We start from the raw sequence: 16,046 nt of genomic DNA, 5'->3' as shown, positions 1-16,046 counted from the left end.
CCATTATGTCCCCCCCCCAGCACCCCTGTTATATCACATTTGATGCCCCCCTTGCACCCCCACTGAATTCCTGTCACATCTCCCATTACAGCTCCACACATTCTCCCATTGCAGCCCCCCCTTCCACCTCTGGTGTACCCCTCCTTGTACCCTTAGGGAAGTCCATTATGTCCCCCCTTGCACGCCCACTGCAGCCCTTATTGCATCTCTCCGTGCACCCCCATTTCACCACCCGTTGTTCCCTCACACCCCCCACCCCTATTGCATCCCTCTTTCACCCCCTTTTTAACCCAGCTGTACCCTTCTGCACCCTCCCTTTCGCCCCCCGCCCTTCACGGCGCACTGCCTCCCCCATCCCCGCCTCGCCGCCGCGCTCCGCTGCGCCCCCGCGGAGCCGCACCGGCACCGGCACTGCCGCGGAGGGAGGGCGCAGCGGAGCCGCCGCGTTCCGCCGCTCAGCGCTGCCATTGCGGCCCCGCACGGCTCGGCTCGGCTCGGCCCGGCACGGTGAGAGGCGGGGGGGCATGCGGGGCTGACGGTAGCAACGCCGGGACCGGGGGGGACCGGGGAGGGGGGGCAGTTCCCTCCGGTCCCAACCCTGGCATCGCTGGGGGTGGAGAGGGAGGGTGGGCGGGAGAGCTGGAGAAAAGCCAAAACGCAAGAAATATTTTTTTAAAATATATTTTATTAAAATTTAATTAATTTTACTTAAAATCCCGCCTCCCATCATCAGAAAACGGGGCACAAAGGGGAGGAGAGCAGCGTTGCATCTCAGCTGCTGCTGTTTGGACGATGCCATCATTTTGCTGGAGGAGGATGCTTTGGGGAGGGAAGGGGCCGTGTGCTGGGAGAGGGGACCTAGAGGTGGCCCCTGGTACCCTTACCCCATCCCTCTCCACCTCCTTCCCACCCCCCCACGCCAGGAGAGGGCTGAGCCCGGGCGCACTCGTGACACCAGATGTGCTGGGCACCCCGCGCTGCGTGCGTGTGCGGCAGGATGGGGATGGCGACGGGGTGCGGAAGGAGGACGGGCACGTTATGAATTTCTAAACCAGCGGCTGGCTGGCAGCACAGCCGGCTCCGGTCGTGATTTTCAGCCGCCTTGTCCCCAGTCCGGCTGGCGGTGACACTGACGGCTCGTCCCTGTGTTCCCAGCCCGAGGTGCAGCGGTGGGGCTGGGGCCAGCCCAGACTCTCTGGCTCATGTTTACGAGCCGTTTTGCACAGATACAAATGGGTCAGAGATGCACATTTTGTGAGACGACACTGCAGAAATAATGATCTCATTTCTGCCTTCTATAAATAAATGAAGGTGAAAGGGCACATTTCCTACTCCCAGCCCTCCAGAGGCTGGATTAAGACCAAGAGCTGGCTGGCTGATGGACAGAGATCTTTCAAATATTAATAGAACCTAAATTATGACTTCACTGTGACTGGCATCTAAAAGATCATGTTGCAAAATATACCACTGAGGAATCATAATATTAGTTATGTCGTCTATGGTCAGTATTATTATTCTGGCTGTTGAGGATGCCAAGGGGGAGGCGGTTTCCAAGGGAAATGGCTTACTTGAATGTTTTTGGGTTTTCTTCTTACACGGTTAGTGGTGTGAGTCAGGGTTTCTGGGGGCCCCCTCTCAGCCGCTGAGGCCCATCAAAGCCCCCTGTTTGTGCAGTGGGATCCTAAAATTGGTTAATGTTTCTTCTTCTTCAGTTCTTCAAAAATAATTAAAGTATGCCTCAATGTTCTGCTTAGCTTTCAGCTATTCAGAGTTTCAAAATCTATTGTTGGTCGGCCATGGGTGGCTCTGGGTGCAGGGAGCAGTAAGTGAAATGCTGAGTGCAGGCAGCAGCCCTGGTTTTGCAGCCCAGCCCCGATGGGCACAGCCCCATACAACATTTGAGCTTGAATTTTGGCACATCTGGTCAGTGAGCGCACATGAGTGATTCCTGCGTTGTAAAAACCCTCCCTGCCCTTGCATGGGGCTGCTCAGCACGTTGGCTGTCGCTCACCCCTTCCCAACCAAGCCCCTCCACCTTGTGAAGGCTTTTGTGCCACAGCCCCCCCGACATGGTCCCCCCAGGTGCCCCCCTCCAGCTCTTGCCTGGTCAGAGTGCTTGGCTCTTCGAGAGATGCTGATCCTGGTGAAGAGTCTTCTGTCTCCCTGGGTAACAATCCCAGCTGCTTTCACATTTCTGGGATTGCTTTCTTTTTGTCTGAGCTAAGTGCAGGTTTTTTGATCCCACATATTGGAGTGCTGCTGCCGTATCTTATGTGGGGCTTGGAAAAAATCGATATAGACACCTGAGTTGCACTGTTGGGTCTTTTCGAGCCTCCCTAGTGTGACTCACTGAGCTTGAAAGGGAAAAAATAACAATGCAGATTCAAACCTTGCTCACAGTAATTTGTTGTCCCTTTGTGCCAGTGGCCTTGGGGACTGTCATCAACATGCTGTCCTCTGTAGCAACCTGCACCCCTCTCAGCCCTTAGCCCCTTTTTGCAGATGATGAGGCCCCTACTTGAATTTGGCACAGGGGAGGAAGTAGGAGACATGGAGCTTCCCCTTAGCGTCTGTCTGGGGTTCATCCCGTTACCTGGGGTGCCTTGTTTTGGGGGGGACCTCCTAGGTAGGATGCAGGGGCCGTGGTGGTTAGTGCCTGCAGCTCGGCTGCCAACATGGGAACCAGTGCTCCCGGTTTGGCATCTCGTGCCCTGCCAGGTGTGCAGCCCACTTGGCCTTATTGCTGCTGTGATCACATGGCATTTATCAGACTTGCCTAATTGATGTTTGTGAGTTAATTTATGAGGTACTTGGAGATCCTTCCAAGGAGCAGTAGCAATACTTGGGGTCATTTGCTGTGACTCTTGGTCACAGGGCACCTCAAAATGATGGATGAGCTGTGGTCTGAAAACTTACAGCTGTTACAAAGGGGCTCACTTTTATTTTTAAACCCACTATATCTCTCTAGCTGGTAGCAAAGGACTGTGCTGGAGCCCGGGGTGATGCTGCTGGCTCCTGTTCCTTGTACTGGTGGAGCCAGGAGGATGATCATCCCCTGGACATCCCCACCATCGCAGGAGGTTGGCACCACAGGTGCTCCTCTGTGGCTTTGGGGAGCCAGCGTGCCCAAAGCACAACTGGCTGGAGGGGTGGCTTTATGGGCGGGGGGTGCTGGGGCATGATGATCGTGGCTGCCCCTGACCATGGAGCTGGATCTCCTGGCATTTTCCTTCTCACCATCTCCCTCAGTGGAAGCCATGAAAATTGGTGGTGATGCTCTGCCCACACAGAAAAAGGCTTGGCTGTGACGCAGGGCTCCCCAAGCATCCTTCCTCCGGGGCACCCATGGCCAGCAGGGGCCCCGAGCGGGGCTTGCTGGGTGCACATGGCCAGCATTGGGCGCTTGGGTTCACATGGTGAGTGGTGGCTGCCATGGCCCTGACAAAACACTCCTGCACGATGGGTACGGGAGCCCCCCCCGGGTCACCCCCAGCCCTGCAGGCGTGGCAGGGGGGATCTCTTGGGGATTTTCTGGCTTGAGACAGCCCTCAGTGCTCATGTCGGGGGGCTCCAGTGCTCCCGCTGCACGTCAGGTATGAATGTCCACAGCCAAAAGCTGCCGGTGAGTTCAGGCTGATGTTTTCCTTCCTCTCAGTAATTTCCTGCGGCTGTGCTACACTTCAACCGACTCGCACAGGAAAGACTTGTGGGGAGCACTCAGAGCACTTGCAAAATTACATTTAAGTCAAAGAGGAAGCAGCTCCTCTGGAAGATAGCAGCTTAGCTAGCTTTGTTCTAATAGCTGCAATCACCCGAAGCTGAGCCATGCGCCCCGTTTTGTGGGTGCCGTGCAGCCCTGCCACAGCAGGGGCTGCTGGCATCGGCTCTCCCCACTGCGCCAGCTTTTGCTTCATCTCTGATGGCAGCTTGCACTTTGTTCCTGCTTGGAACAAGTGCCCTCATTTGACTTTATTGTACAAAAGACCATATTTACATAAACAGGGGAAAGGTTGGTCAGAAGGTGAAGATGAGGCATCTTGAAGGGAAGCTGGTGGCTTAAATAGTCCAAACTCGCAGTCTGCCCAGCTACTGAGCCTGAAAGGAGGAGAAAAATCAGGACTGTGATTTTGACCTTTCTTTTTTTCCCTCTTCTGACAGTGTTTTCAGACACTGCTGCTACCCACAGCTAGCGGGACCTGTGCCGAGAGGAGGAGGGGACCTCTGCAAAGTAAGCTGGGTTTTTCAAGGGCTTTCTCCTTCTTGTTTTGCTTTCCAAGAGCGGTGGAGGCAGCGGAGGCGGTGACCCCATGCCAGGGAGCACAAGGGCTCCCACCACCCCACACTTTTCCCGTGCTTCAGCCTTCTCATGTTATGGGTCATTGATGGGAATGATGACGATTTTCTGTGCTTAATTTTTCCTTGTTTTAGTGACTTAGTAAAAGGCAGCAAGTGCTCTCGGGTGGGCTCTGTGCAGCCCTGCTCTCACGTACAAGGTTTATCTGTTGCACAAAGTGTTTATCTATGAACAAGCCGTGCAGAGATCAAAGATCTTTTTGCAAAATGTTAATTACACGAATAACAGCGTGTTGTTGAGGCTTGAAGAAGGAAATAAGGTTTAGCTTTGTTAAGGAGGCGCCTGGTGGAAATCTTTACAGTATTCCTCAAATTTCACTTACTCCTATTTTCCCTGGGGGAAGTGGGCAAACCTGGCTGTTGCATCAGAGGTTCTGTAAACTGTTTTTCTTGGTTGCATGAAATGTGGGGGTTTGATGTGATCTAGTGTGATGGCGTCAGAGGGGAAGAGGATGTGACTGCAGCAATTCTGTTCCTGTTTCATGGCATAACATACGACATACCACATACTGCTGTCAGTCTTGCAGGAAGCAAAAATAAATCTGCCTGTCCTGGCACGGAAAAATCTGGTGGTGGTGATGGGGAAGATGGCTGGTGAGAGAGGGGGAGCAGGCATTGAGGATGTTTCATTTTGTAAATGTGTGACAAAAGAGCTAGCACTGAGGAAAGGGTGAGACATAAACTGGTTTGCAGGGGGAATTACAGCAGATGTGTATGCGACAGGGTTTAATCTCTTAATGAGAAAAATATATCCCAGCTGCATCTGGTGGGGTGAGTTCAGGGGTGAGTGCAGCATTGCGTGAGATCTTGCCCTTCTGCCCTGTGTCCTCTGCCTGCTTCCCCTGAGATTTGTCCAGAGGATGCTCGGGAGCCAGGATGGGGACCTGTGATGGGACAGCAAGTGAAAAATGCCCTGTAGGGCAGGAGCGAGGATGTGGGGGAGGGTATAAATTTGTCTGAGATAAGAGCTGGTTGCCAAAGAGTGGCCTGCCAGGTTGTTTCCTTCAGTTCCTGAGCCCATTAATAGCTTCTGCTCCCTCGATTAGTTGATGCCTGTGTGGACCACTAATGAGAGCCAGGCTCAAGCCATCATCAATTCTAGGTCAGTGGTTGTGTGCTGGAGATTTGGGATCGGGCAGGGGGAGGGGAGCTGGAGCTGGATGCCTGCCTCCAAAAAGCAATGTGGAGCCTGCATTAAAGCAGCCCTGCCTGCATCCATAGTGGTGAAAGTCTGCCTGCACCCTGCGGAGAAGGGCTGTGCTTCCCCCGTCAGCAAAGTGCCCCAAGAGCCATGTTGCACCCTGTTGTCACAGACATGATCTGTGCTTGTTTGTGATGTGCTCTCCTGAGAGGATAACACTGCATTAATTAGATCTATTAAGGAGCCAGAAGAAATAATCGAGTTTTAAAACTGAAAGAGGCTTTGCTGTGCTCCTGAGAGGTATCCTTTTCTCTCACAAAGCTTCTTTCCTCTCTCCCTAGCAGCAGAAATCTTGTTTAGCATTGACTTGTCATTGTTTCTGGTGTTTAACTTGTGATCCTTCCCTAAATGCGGGCAGGTGAGGCCAGGTGGTGAAGAGCAGCATGGACCTGGATGTGCTGAACATGTTTGTCATCGCTGGTGGCACCCTGGCCATCCCCATCCTGGCCTTTGTGGCCTCCTTCCTTCTCTGGCCCTCAGCACTCATCCGCATCTATTACTGGTGAGTTCATTCTCATTTTATCACGGGGGTGGAATTACTGCTGGTCTCCATCAGGTCCCTGTGCCCTGGCACACACAGAGGTGCTCTAAGAGCTCACAGGCAGCAAGGTGGTGGACAAAGTTGGGTGTCCCTGCCCGTGATGGTGATATGAGCAGGTGAGGTGGGGTTTTCCACAGGCATACTGGCTGTGTGTAGCTTTAAGCATCTCTAGGAGAAGAAAATGGCATTTTCATATTGCTTTTTTGCTGCTGAGGCTTATGTCTGTCAGGGCTGAGTCAGCTGGGCTGCGGGATGTCTCTGAATGTTTCTGGGTTGTTTCCCTCAAGGACAGGACTGCAGCTGCGAAAGCATTGCCATTGCTGCCCGTCCCCCAGCCTGGCAGCCCTGGCAGGCTGCTGACTTCCCAACTCGTCAAGGCAGCGTGGGTGTCCTCAGCTCTGCCACAGCTGCCTGGGCTCACACTCTCCCTCCTGGTTAACAGCCTGCTCGGCTGGCAGGGACTTTTCTCTTGCTAGTAGTTACAGACAAGGCTTTTCTCATTCTCCCTCTCTCTTCTCGGCTGGAGCATCAGAGAAGATGGAGTGATGCTTTCTCTTACACCTTACATCTCATCCTTTCTGATACTGGGAGGCAGGAACTACATCCTTCAGTCCTCATCCATCCCTGGAAATCAGTGATAAGCACATTGGCAGCTTTCCTGTCTGAATTTGTTGCAGGGGAAAGCTGAAATAACTAACGCTCCCTTCAGAAGCCGGTGCAGTGTCTCATTGCCCGGCGCAGGCAGCAGCAGGCAGCATGGCAGGCTGCCCTCACGTGCTCCTGACAGATGGTGGCTCCCGCAGTTTTGCTCACATCAAAGTGACCTCCTGTAAGAGGAGGACATCGGCCCACCCCAGCACTCGGATGCAGCAGCGTGATGAAGCCTGTTCCTAACGGCACGTTTATTAGCAATCTTTTCATCACAGCATCTGGGGGCTGAGAGAGGAGGGAGAATGGGATGAAAATCCCAGCAACTGGATCAGCATGGGGAGAATTTCTTCCCACTGTGCCTTGTGTGGGGACCTGTGAGGCCAGACATTGCTCTGCAAAAAGGAGCGGGCAGTGGGACGGCAGTGAATATGCACCGTCGGTAGGTCAGTCTGTGTTTGGCTGAGGGAGGGAGTGTGCGAGCAGAGATCAGCAGGGCTGGTTTCTTTTGAAGGGTAAGTGCCCCCATCTCTCCCTCTCTTCCCATGTTTCTGGCAGCATTGGAATCTTGCAACACTCTGTGTTTCATGGGCACCTCTTTTCATGGGGACAGTGGGTGAGGAGAGCAGGTTTGACCTTCACTCTTCCTTTCCCATTTGCTTCTTTCTGAGACAGCTTATTTGGGGTGAAATTGTTGTTTCCCCATCGGCAGAGGCAGGAGAGGGGGCAGGCAGCATGTTCCCCCCTTTCATCCCTGTGCGGCTCCAGCTTTGCAGGAATGCTCCTGGGAAGTCCCCAGGACATCCCTGGGGATGATTCTCCCTTCTCTCACTGCTTGCTGCCCTCTTCCTCTTCCTCACTGCCAGTCTGCTGGTGCAGCCAAGGGTCACGCCAGGCCCCGTTGCTGATGGCTTCTGGCTGCTCTGCTGCCAGGGATTAATCAGTTTAGCCACTGCTGCTAAGAGTGTTAACACCTTGCAAGCGATCGGTTCAGCTTTGCACAGATTATTTTGCCTTCTGCTGAACTGATCCATCAGGATCAGTTGCTAAAAATGTTATCACCTTGACCATTAATAGTTTACACTGATGCCTTTGAGGCGAGGACTCTTAAGACACTTATTCAAGGAGAAATTCACCTCTCCTTGTAGGACCAGCACAGAGCTGAGATGCTGCTTAAATCCCACTAACTCCCTCTAAAAAGGGTTTATGCTAAAAGAGGATTGCACTGTGCATAAGCTTTGAGTGGGCAGAGCGCTAGGACAGCCCAGCATGTTGATGACCTTGCTCTTGTGTCTGAAATAAATTCTGGTATAGCATATAAAAGTATTTTCTGGTATCTTGGCCATCAGAAGTAGCCTGGTAGTTGTACTGGCAAGGGTTATGTCTGAGCATAGGGGAAATGCAGAGAAAGCGTGCCTGCTCCTCTGTCTTGGACTGCACAGACACATCATGTCCAGAGTGTCACTGATAATCTCTGCCCAGGTCCCCTCTGGCCTGCAGTTTCTCTGTATCTCCTTGAGCAGGCTCCAAGCGTGGGCTGGCAGGAGCTGTCTGCCTCCACTTTCAGAGGAATAACCTAGGTTTCCCTTGGGTTAGCCTGGTATATTCTGGGTTGTTTGACCCTATATAAGGATGGCCCCCTCCAGTCCTTTGAGTCTGTATAAATATATTTTTAAAGATCATCCAGTTTGTATATGGTGAATGGGTTCCTGTGGTGCTTGTGGACGACACAGTTGTTTTGTCTGGGATCCAATGCGCTTGTCCGTGGTGTGATGTTGTTTGATGGCTGCAGGGATGTGCCCAAATAAACCTGTGACAAATCCACTTTACCCTCCTGGAATAAGTGCCTCCCTTGGCCTGCCTGCCCTGCATGCTGCCTTGCCATGTGTGCTGCCTTTCTCCCTTGAGCCCCTCTCCTCATGCCAACCTCTGAGTGTTTTCAGTTTCAGAATTGTTATTTTGGCCCATTTCCATTGTCTTGAGAGAATTGTGCAAATTAGTAACTTAGGGTACTTTTTTTAAGTTTTTAGCAAACAGGGCATCTCCACCAGCCATCTGCAGTGCTGCCATGAATAGCCAGCAGCCTGTACTACACCCATAAGGGATCACATGTAAGCACAGGGTCTGGCCAGGGACGAAATGTTCAGAATTAGTCCCAGTTAGGGCCACAACAGCACTAATGTGAGCCAAACCTAACTGGCCTTAGTAAATCTGCAGCTGAGTTTGGACATGTCACCTGGCTTATATTATTGCTGGGCTCTGATCTTGCCTCACTCACTGGTGGTGTTTTCTCCTTGTTTCCAGGTACTGGCGCCGAGCCTTGGGTATGCAGGTTAGATATGCAAACTACGATGACTATCAGTTTTGTTATTCCTATAGAGGGAGACCTGGATACCGACCATCCATCCTGATGTTACATGGGTTCTCAGCCCACAAAGACATGTGGCTGTCTATAGTCAAGGTGGGTCTCCATTTCTACCATTTTGCTACTTAGTGGGAGTCAGTGGTCCTGGGCTTGACGGCAGTGTGGGGACCCAACAAGTTGCATGCATGGGATATGACGATCACTGTAACGTGCTAGAAACACCCTCCTTAGCTCGGTGCTTGTTGGATCCCTGTGAAATGCAGAGCTGCAGGGGGAGAGCACCCCCTCCATGGGAAGCAAGTATTGCCCGTGGTTTCTCATCATGTCATCCTTGGTACGTGAGCTGACTTGTTCTGGTGCATGAGTAACCAGGGGCTACCAGAAGGAGAGCAACCCCCCTGCTCCCACCAATGGTCACTAGTTTCCATCCCTGGGCTCCTCAGTGGTTCCCCTGTGCTGTAACCACCCCGGTTTGTTTCTGCAGTTCCTGCCCAAGAACCTGCATTTGGTGTGTGTTGACATGCCGGGGCATGAGGGCACGACCCGCTCAGCCTTGGACGATTACTCCATTAGTGGACAAGCTAAGCGAATACACCAGGTAATGCCCCAGCGTCGCATCGTCTTTGCAGAGGTATGCAAGGATGTGAGGGATGTGGGGCCATGAGGGATGCTAAGCCCCATGAGCGCTCCCTCATACAGCCCCATTCCCTCCCTTCCCAGGCAGCCACAGCCACTGACCTCAAGCTTTTGAGCTGAATTTCTCTAATGACCCCATGTCATTGCTTCCTCTCCCCTAATAATGCTCTTTCTGCTCCCCTGACAGTTCGTGGAATGCATCAAGCTGAACAGAAGGCCCTTTCATCTGGTTGGCACCTCCATGGGGGGAAACGTTGCCGGTGTCTATGCTGCTCAGTATCCAGAAGACATTTGCAGCCTGACTCTCATCTGTCCCGCAGGTGGGCAAGGCAGGGGAAGCGAGATGGGGAGAGGGCAAGCAGGAGCCAGCGCAAAGCCCAGAGCAGTGCTCGAGGCAAAATAGGCTTTTAGTGCAAAGCTTTTTGAAATAATTTGTATGTATAGTCTGAAAATCTATGGCAGGGCACGCTTCCAGGGCACGGGAGGAAATCACAGCCTTGTCCTGACAGGCTTTTGGAGTCTGCCCTGCTGTGCTGTGGTTAGAGCTGAGACTAGGGCAAATGGGACAAGTCCTGCTCTGGAGGAAAATGTCTTTCTCCTTGGGGTGGCAGCTGTTTTACATGGTAATGACCATAGCCTCTTGGTCTGGAGAAAGAACCCAGGCAGCAATGGGGAAAGTCTCCCCAGTCTGGCTGCTTGAGAGCCCTGGAGAGCTGGGACCCTGGGAGCTGGCGAGCTCGCTCCTCCTGCGTTTGGGTGCTCCAAGCAGGAAGAGTGCCTTGGGGCCAGGCGCAGGTCAGCAGGGTGTCCCTGTGCCGTGCACCACCCCTCTGTCCCCACTGTCCCCTTGGCCGGGGGGCTCGGGGGAGCCTGGGCATGACATGCTGCAGGAGGCAGGGAGTGTTTGCCAGGGACCTTCTCTACCGGGGAGGGCTTTGCTGCATCCCGGTTGTTACAGCAGCTCCTTCCTCTCCCTACGCGAGCAAAGTGCCTCCCAGATAAGTAATGAAGTAAAGCACAAGGTTACCTAGCTACCAGGCTCTGGGGGCGGCAAGGTTCCCCCTCCTCCCTGGGAGAGGTGTCAGCCAACTCTCTGGGTGGTTTTGGATGTGAAACCTCTGTGTGGGGCTGCGGAGGGGTTGGGGTTAAGCTGCTGGGGGCTTCTTCCTCGCAGTGGTGCATGTGGACGGCGCTTCTGAAATACTCTGTCTGACCCTTTGCTGTAGCAGGCTGGGCACAGCCATTAGTATTTGCATCTACTGTCCACATAAAAATAAGCACTACATTTTTTACCAAAGTATTCACGCCTGTGACATGTTGTGTCAGCCTATGGGGCTCAGCGGTGTCAAGCCCTGGAGCAGGAGGGAGGCTGGGGTACCTCTGGGTACATATTAAGGTTGCTGTATGTACAGATTTTATTCTTTTCCTCTATTTTAATTTTCTTTTTAATGGCTGAGGAAGTGGAAGGCCAGAGTCAGGGATGATGGAGGTCAGTACAGAGATGCCCTGTTTCTGTGGCTCTTGGGGTCTCATCCAGGTTTTAGCTTGTTCCCCCCTTCTCATTCAACCCAGGCCTGCCGAGTACCACTGACAGCAAGTTCATTAAGCAGCTCCGGGAGCTGCAAGAGTCTGAACGCATCGACAGGATCCCTTTAATTCCCTCGACTCCTGAGGAGATGGCGGATATGCTGAAGCTTTGCTCCTATGTTCGCTTCAAGGTGCCGCAGCAGGTGAGGAGCCTGGACTGGCTGTGATGGCTGGCAAAGGGGGGCTTAAGGTGGGGGGCAGGTTTACTTCTTCCCAAGCCTGCATGGCAGCAGCCAAAGCGATGCTGGGAGCAAAGCCGGTGCTTCCATCCCCCCATCACCCAGGCAGGACACCCCCAGCCCAGCTCTCAGCACCTTTCTAGCACTCTCCCTTTAAACTCCCTTTTTCCACCACCCTCCATCAGCGCCTGCTGAAATTCCTCCTCCAGCAAGATCTTTGGCAGTGGGCTGGGATGTCAAAGGGCTTTTTAGTAAATATGACTGGCAGGAAGCATTAAATAACTAAGGCAGCTGTTGTCCAGCCTGGAGAGAGCTTGTTTGCTGCTTTTTAATCAAAAGCCATGGAAATGTTCATCACCTCATTGTCAGGCAAGAGGAACTTGGCAAGGGGCTGGCCATTAAGCTAGTTTTCCTTAGGAAGTCTGGGATGACTAGATAGGAGAGTAAGAAAAAAATGTAAGGTAATGCCAAGACCTTTTTTTTTTTTTTTTTTGGCAAAAGAATAAAAGAAGGAAGAAAAGCACAGTCATGGCTGAGGCAGCCTGCTGGCCATGGATAGCTGGCCTGTGGGAGAAATTCGGGTTTGCATCATAAAAGACAAAAATAGTTGTTGCTGAAATACATGTTACTTAAGCATGGTTGTGACAGCCAGATGTGCTTAGGAAGAAGCTGGCGCCGGGGCCAGGCTGCACAGGGCATGGTGGGAGCAGTCCCAGCCGCCTGCCGTGCTTCTGGGCACTCCTGGGCACCCGCAGCCCAGTGTGGGGAGTGGGTTTCCCCCAGCAACTCTCTGCTCTCCCTGCAGATCCTTCAGGGCCTCGTCGACGTTCGCATCCCACACAATGATTTTTACCGGAAACGTAAGTGTGCGGCGGCAGCCCCTCTCACTGGGCTTTCCAGCCAGACCCCTGGGGGTGTGGGGACAGGCTGTCCCCGTCACCATCTCATCTCCCCTGCTGCTGTCTGTTCCCCGTACACCTCTGCTGCCCTGCTGAGGGTGGGAGGGGAGGGGGCAACATCATTAACAGATTTGAGGATGCACCTTGGTCTCAAGGGCAATGGGATGGCTGCTTCACTCTCACCCTCCTAGCTGGGTTAAGTAGTACTCGTAGCTACGGGAAGATGGGCTTGGAGGAGGGTCTCTCTGAAGCGGGGCTTGGTGGCAGTGCCAGGACAGCCAGCTGGGGCTCTGCCCATCAGCCCTGCCTGGGTTTCCCAGTGAGCAGACACTGGCAAGGCTGTCCTGCAGGGACCCCTGTGAAAAGGGAAGGCAAAGCATCCCCCTTGTAGGACTGACTCTCCTCTTTCCCCCACTAGTGTTTTTAGAAATCGTGGATGAAAAGTCCAGGCACTCTCTCCATGAGAATATGAGCAAGATCAAAGCACCAACGCAGGTCATCTGGGGAAAGCAGGACCAGGTATGTGGCCCCCTCTGCCTCCCCCACGGGACCACGTCTCCACCTCCAGCCATGGGGGCACGGCAGGGGCTGTGCTCCCAAGCTGTCTGCTGCTCTGCGGTGAGCCGGCACGTGTGTCCCCAGCCCCAGTGTGTTTGGACACAGGGGCTCGGCAGGGTGATGGGCAGAAAGCTGCCAGCCAGTGTGGGGCTGTAGGGAGGAGAGGGCAGAGCTGGGGCTGGGGAGGGCAAGGGGGCAGGTGGGGGGCAGGTGCCAGCACTGCAGCAGACGTGGGCTGGGAAGAGGAATAAAGTGCCGGCAAAGAGAGTTGTCCTGGCAACTGAGGAGAAATATGCCGTTTGTGGGCAGGCGGCGAGGCAAAGGCAATGGGGCTTTGCAGGGCTGGTTACAGAGGGAGAAAGTGGGAGGAGGAAAGACGTAAGCTGCAGGCATGCAAAGGGCTCTTTAAATGCAAAGATGCAAGAATTTGCTTGCAATGAACCCTTTGTACTGAGCCAGCTGCGAAAAGCATCCAAGACAGCTCCCTGCCACGTGCCAAGACCTGCACCATGCAGCCTCCCTGTCTCGTCCCCAGGCACGGGTACCGTGGGATGGGGCTGGCATCTCAAGGACTGTGTCCACATCCCTGCTCATCATCTCACTTGGACTTGCAAAGGCAGCTCAAATGGGGTTCTACACTGTCCATCAAAACCTATCTCTGCCAATGGGAATGACTATTTTCCCCCTGCCATCCAGGTCCTAGATGTCTCTGGTGCCAGTGTTTTAGCGAGCGCTATCCCGGACTGCCACGTGTACATCCTGGAGAACTGTGGGCACTCGGTGGTGGTGGAGCGGCCCCGCAAGACGGCCAACCTCATCCTGGAATTCTTGGCACTGCTGCACAGCATGGACAACAACAAGAAGCAGGCGTGAGCTTGGCAGGGAGCCAAGTGCCCATGCTGGATGTTTTAAATTGTAAAGTACTGCAGCTTTGATAAGTTCTCAGGGATCTTGTACGAATCGGGGTGAATGTGCCAAAGTCCCTGAGGAAGGCAGAATCACTGATACCTAAACCTATAGCACTGTCGGCACAGCGACCTAGGGGTCATTGAGCAACCTCCATAGATACAGGAACGGAAGCAGAATCTCTCCCTTTTCTACTTAGAGATAAAGTAGAAATGAGCTGATATCACCAAGCGCTAGCCATGCCATGTGCTGCAGCTCCTTACACAGCCACCCATCGTACCCGAGTTACCAGCACGTAGTTGTTAATGGCATTTACCTAAACTATATAAGAAGCGTAGGAAGGAGGAAGCTTCCTGGACTGAGACTTACAATATTTCTACTACTTAGAGTCCGTTGCGTTGCATGCTGCTGTGCTGTAAGAGAACCCCAGTGCTCTAGGCATCTGCTCGAGTGCTCCTTGTGTAGCTCCTTAACTCGTGATTTATCCAGAAAACAACAGAAAACTCCACGTGTGGAAGTCCAATGACTGTATGTGCAAAAATGTTTACACTTTGAGTGGGTTTTTTCAAATCCCCAAACAGCTCCTGCATATATGTAATGCCTTAACATTGCCCAGGGTACAGCATCCGTGCACAGCCCGCCTTGCCCAGGGGATGGTCCCCCCCTGAGGATGAACATAGCGAGTGGGAACTTGGGGTGCTGACAGCAGCTTCACCACCGTTATGTGAACTGGAGGGATGGAAACCACCTGAGGCAATTTGGTCCCCGAGCCTGAGTCAGCAATAAGCCCGGGGACAGGAAAAGGGACAATCAGCAAACTTGGGCAAACTCTTGTCTCACTTCTTACTATGTACGCTGCTGAACACGTTGATGTAAATAATGATTTTCTTAATGAATTCCGTGAATTCTGTGAATGTCGATGTCACCGAAACCAGGTGTGAGGAGTAGGAGTGGGCTCTGTCTTCGAATAGGACAGGGTTGCGGGCTTCTGGGCTTGCTGGGTGCTGAGGAGGGGGATAACTTACCTGTGAGGTGCTTGGGTGGTGGTGTGGAAAGGTACAGTGTGCTCGTGTGTCCTCTCAATGGTTTATAACTCCTGGACGAGTGAAATTATAGATAGAAACAGGCAACCCAGACAAGCTACACTTTGCAGCCTGCAAGGTGATGTACAGGGACAGATCCTGCACCTCCCCTGGTGTGATCCCTCACCATGTGCCCCAGGGGGAGAAGGTTGGTCTTGGTCTCGGGCAGGACCTATGGCTGCTGCAGGGCAAGGGGGTGCGTGGTCCTCTCCAAGGCAAAGCAGCAGGCAGCTGTCACCCCTCCATCACCCCCAGCTCTCCTCAGGGGTTGACACTGGGTGCTGCTAGACCCCCCCACAGACTGGGTACACATGCTTGCGGTGCTGACAGCCCTCTTTTCACCATCTTTCTGAAGTACCCCGATCTGTACATATATGTGAAACTCCCCATCAGCTTCTCTACTCTTTTTAAGAGAAGAAACATTGTTCTTTTAGAAAATTAGAAATTTGCTGTTAATTGCTTGATTATTGTTTCTACTACAGGAGTTGATTTAAAAAAAAAAAAAAAAAAATTGCTGATAGTTTTATGTGGTAAAAGCCAGAAATAGTTGTTGGGTATCTGTATGGTTTCTCATATGTCACAGATTGCTGTATGCAAAGGGTTTATATGGCTATTAAAATCTAGTGATTTAAGGAGTCCACCGTGCAATGATTATTTTTTGCGTTGAGGAAGAAGAGGGCTGCAGTGTGGAATGATGCATGGCACAGGGGACTTGCTCTGCTTCTTCTTTCCTCCCCAGATTTCTGGGAGATGCAGGTTTTGCCTCAAGGAGTATTTAATAATGTCAAGAGAGATGAAGTCTGGGAAGGCTCAAGTCTCATCTCTTCAAAGACAATACGAATTTTGCTTTTTTGTTTTTATTAAGAGGAGGTGAACCTAAACACTCAAGAAGCAAAATAAAAGCCCAGAAGGCAGGGGAGTTAGGTTTTAAGTACCAAGATTCATCTTAAAACTCTTGGAAGTGTGTTAAAAAACAATTTCAGCTGGAAGTACAAGTCTTACTGAATTCATACAGTGTGTTAGGAATAGTGTTACATCAATATCCAGGCAAAATAATTTGCATTTCTCCTTTCCCTGGGTGGCTTTTGAGG

At 52.4% G+C, this 16,046-nt stretch overlaps 1 protein-coding gene across 2 annotated transcripts; it reads left to right on the top strand.

Annotated features, from left to right (window-relative positions):
- The first annotated feature begins 445 nt into the window (after positions 1–445).
- Positions 446–15,574, top strand: ABHD6 (abhydrolase domain containing 6, acylglycerol lipase). Of its 2 annotated transcripts, none has more exons than XM_074914552.1 (10): positions 446–507; positions 4,159–4,228; positions 5,913–6,056; positions 9,048–9,204; positions 9,593–9,706; positions 9,932–10,064; positions 11,317–11,474; positions 12,316–12,370; positions 12,828–12,928; positions 13,664–15,574. In XM_074914552.1, the coding sequence occupies exons 3-10, from the start codon at positions 5,938–5,940 to the stop codon at positions 13,838–13,840; spliced, it is 1,014 nt and encodes a 337-aa protein (XP_074770653.1). In that variant the 5' UTR covers positions 446–507; positions 4,159–4,228; positions 5,913–5,937; the 3' UTR covers positions 13,841–15,574. The 2 variants fall into 2 exon arrangements, with proteins under 2 accessions (XP_074770653.1, XP_074770654.1); XM_074914553.1 differs by having other exon boundaries at positions 452–507; positions 4,159–4,229; positions 5,910–6,056.
- The last annotated feature ends 472 nt before the right edge of the window (positions 15,575–16,046 follow it).

Source organism: Athene noctua, chromosome 10 (assembly GCF_965140245.1).
Source record: "Athene noctua chromosome 10, bAthNoc1.hap1.1, whole genome shotgun sequence".
NCBI lineage: Eukaryota > Metazoa > Chordata > Aves > Strigiformes > Strigidae > Athene > Athene noctua.
This window is presented reverse-complemented; position numbering and strand designations above follow the sequence as displayed.

Coding starts and splice junctions, on each gene's coding strand:
- ABHD6 (XM_074914552.1), top strand. CDS start 5,938: ATGGACCTGGATGTGCTGAACATGTTTGTCATCGCTGGTGGCACCCTG. Junction 11,475..12,315: donor GCTTCAAGGTGCCGCAGCAG/GTGAGGAGCCTG, acceptor CTCTCCCTGCAG/ATCCTTCAGGGCCTCGTCGA. Junction 12,371..12,827: donor CAATGATTTTTACCGGAAAC/GTAAGTGTGCGG, acceptor TTCCCCCACTAG/TGTTTTTAGAAATCGTGGAT.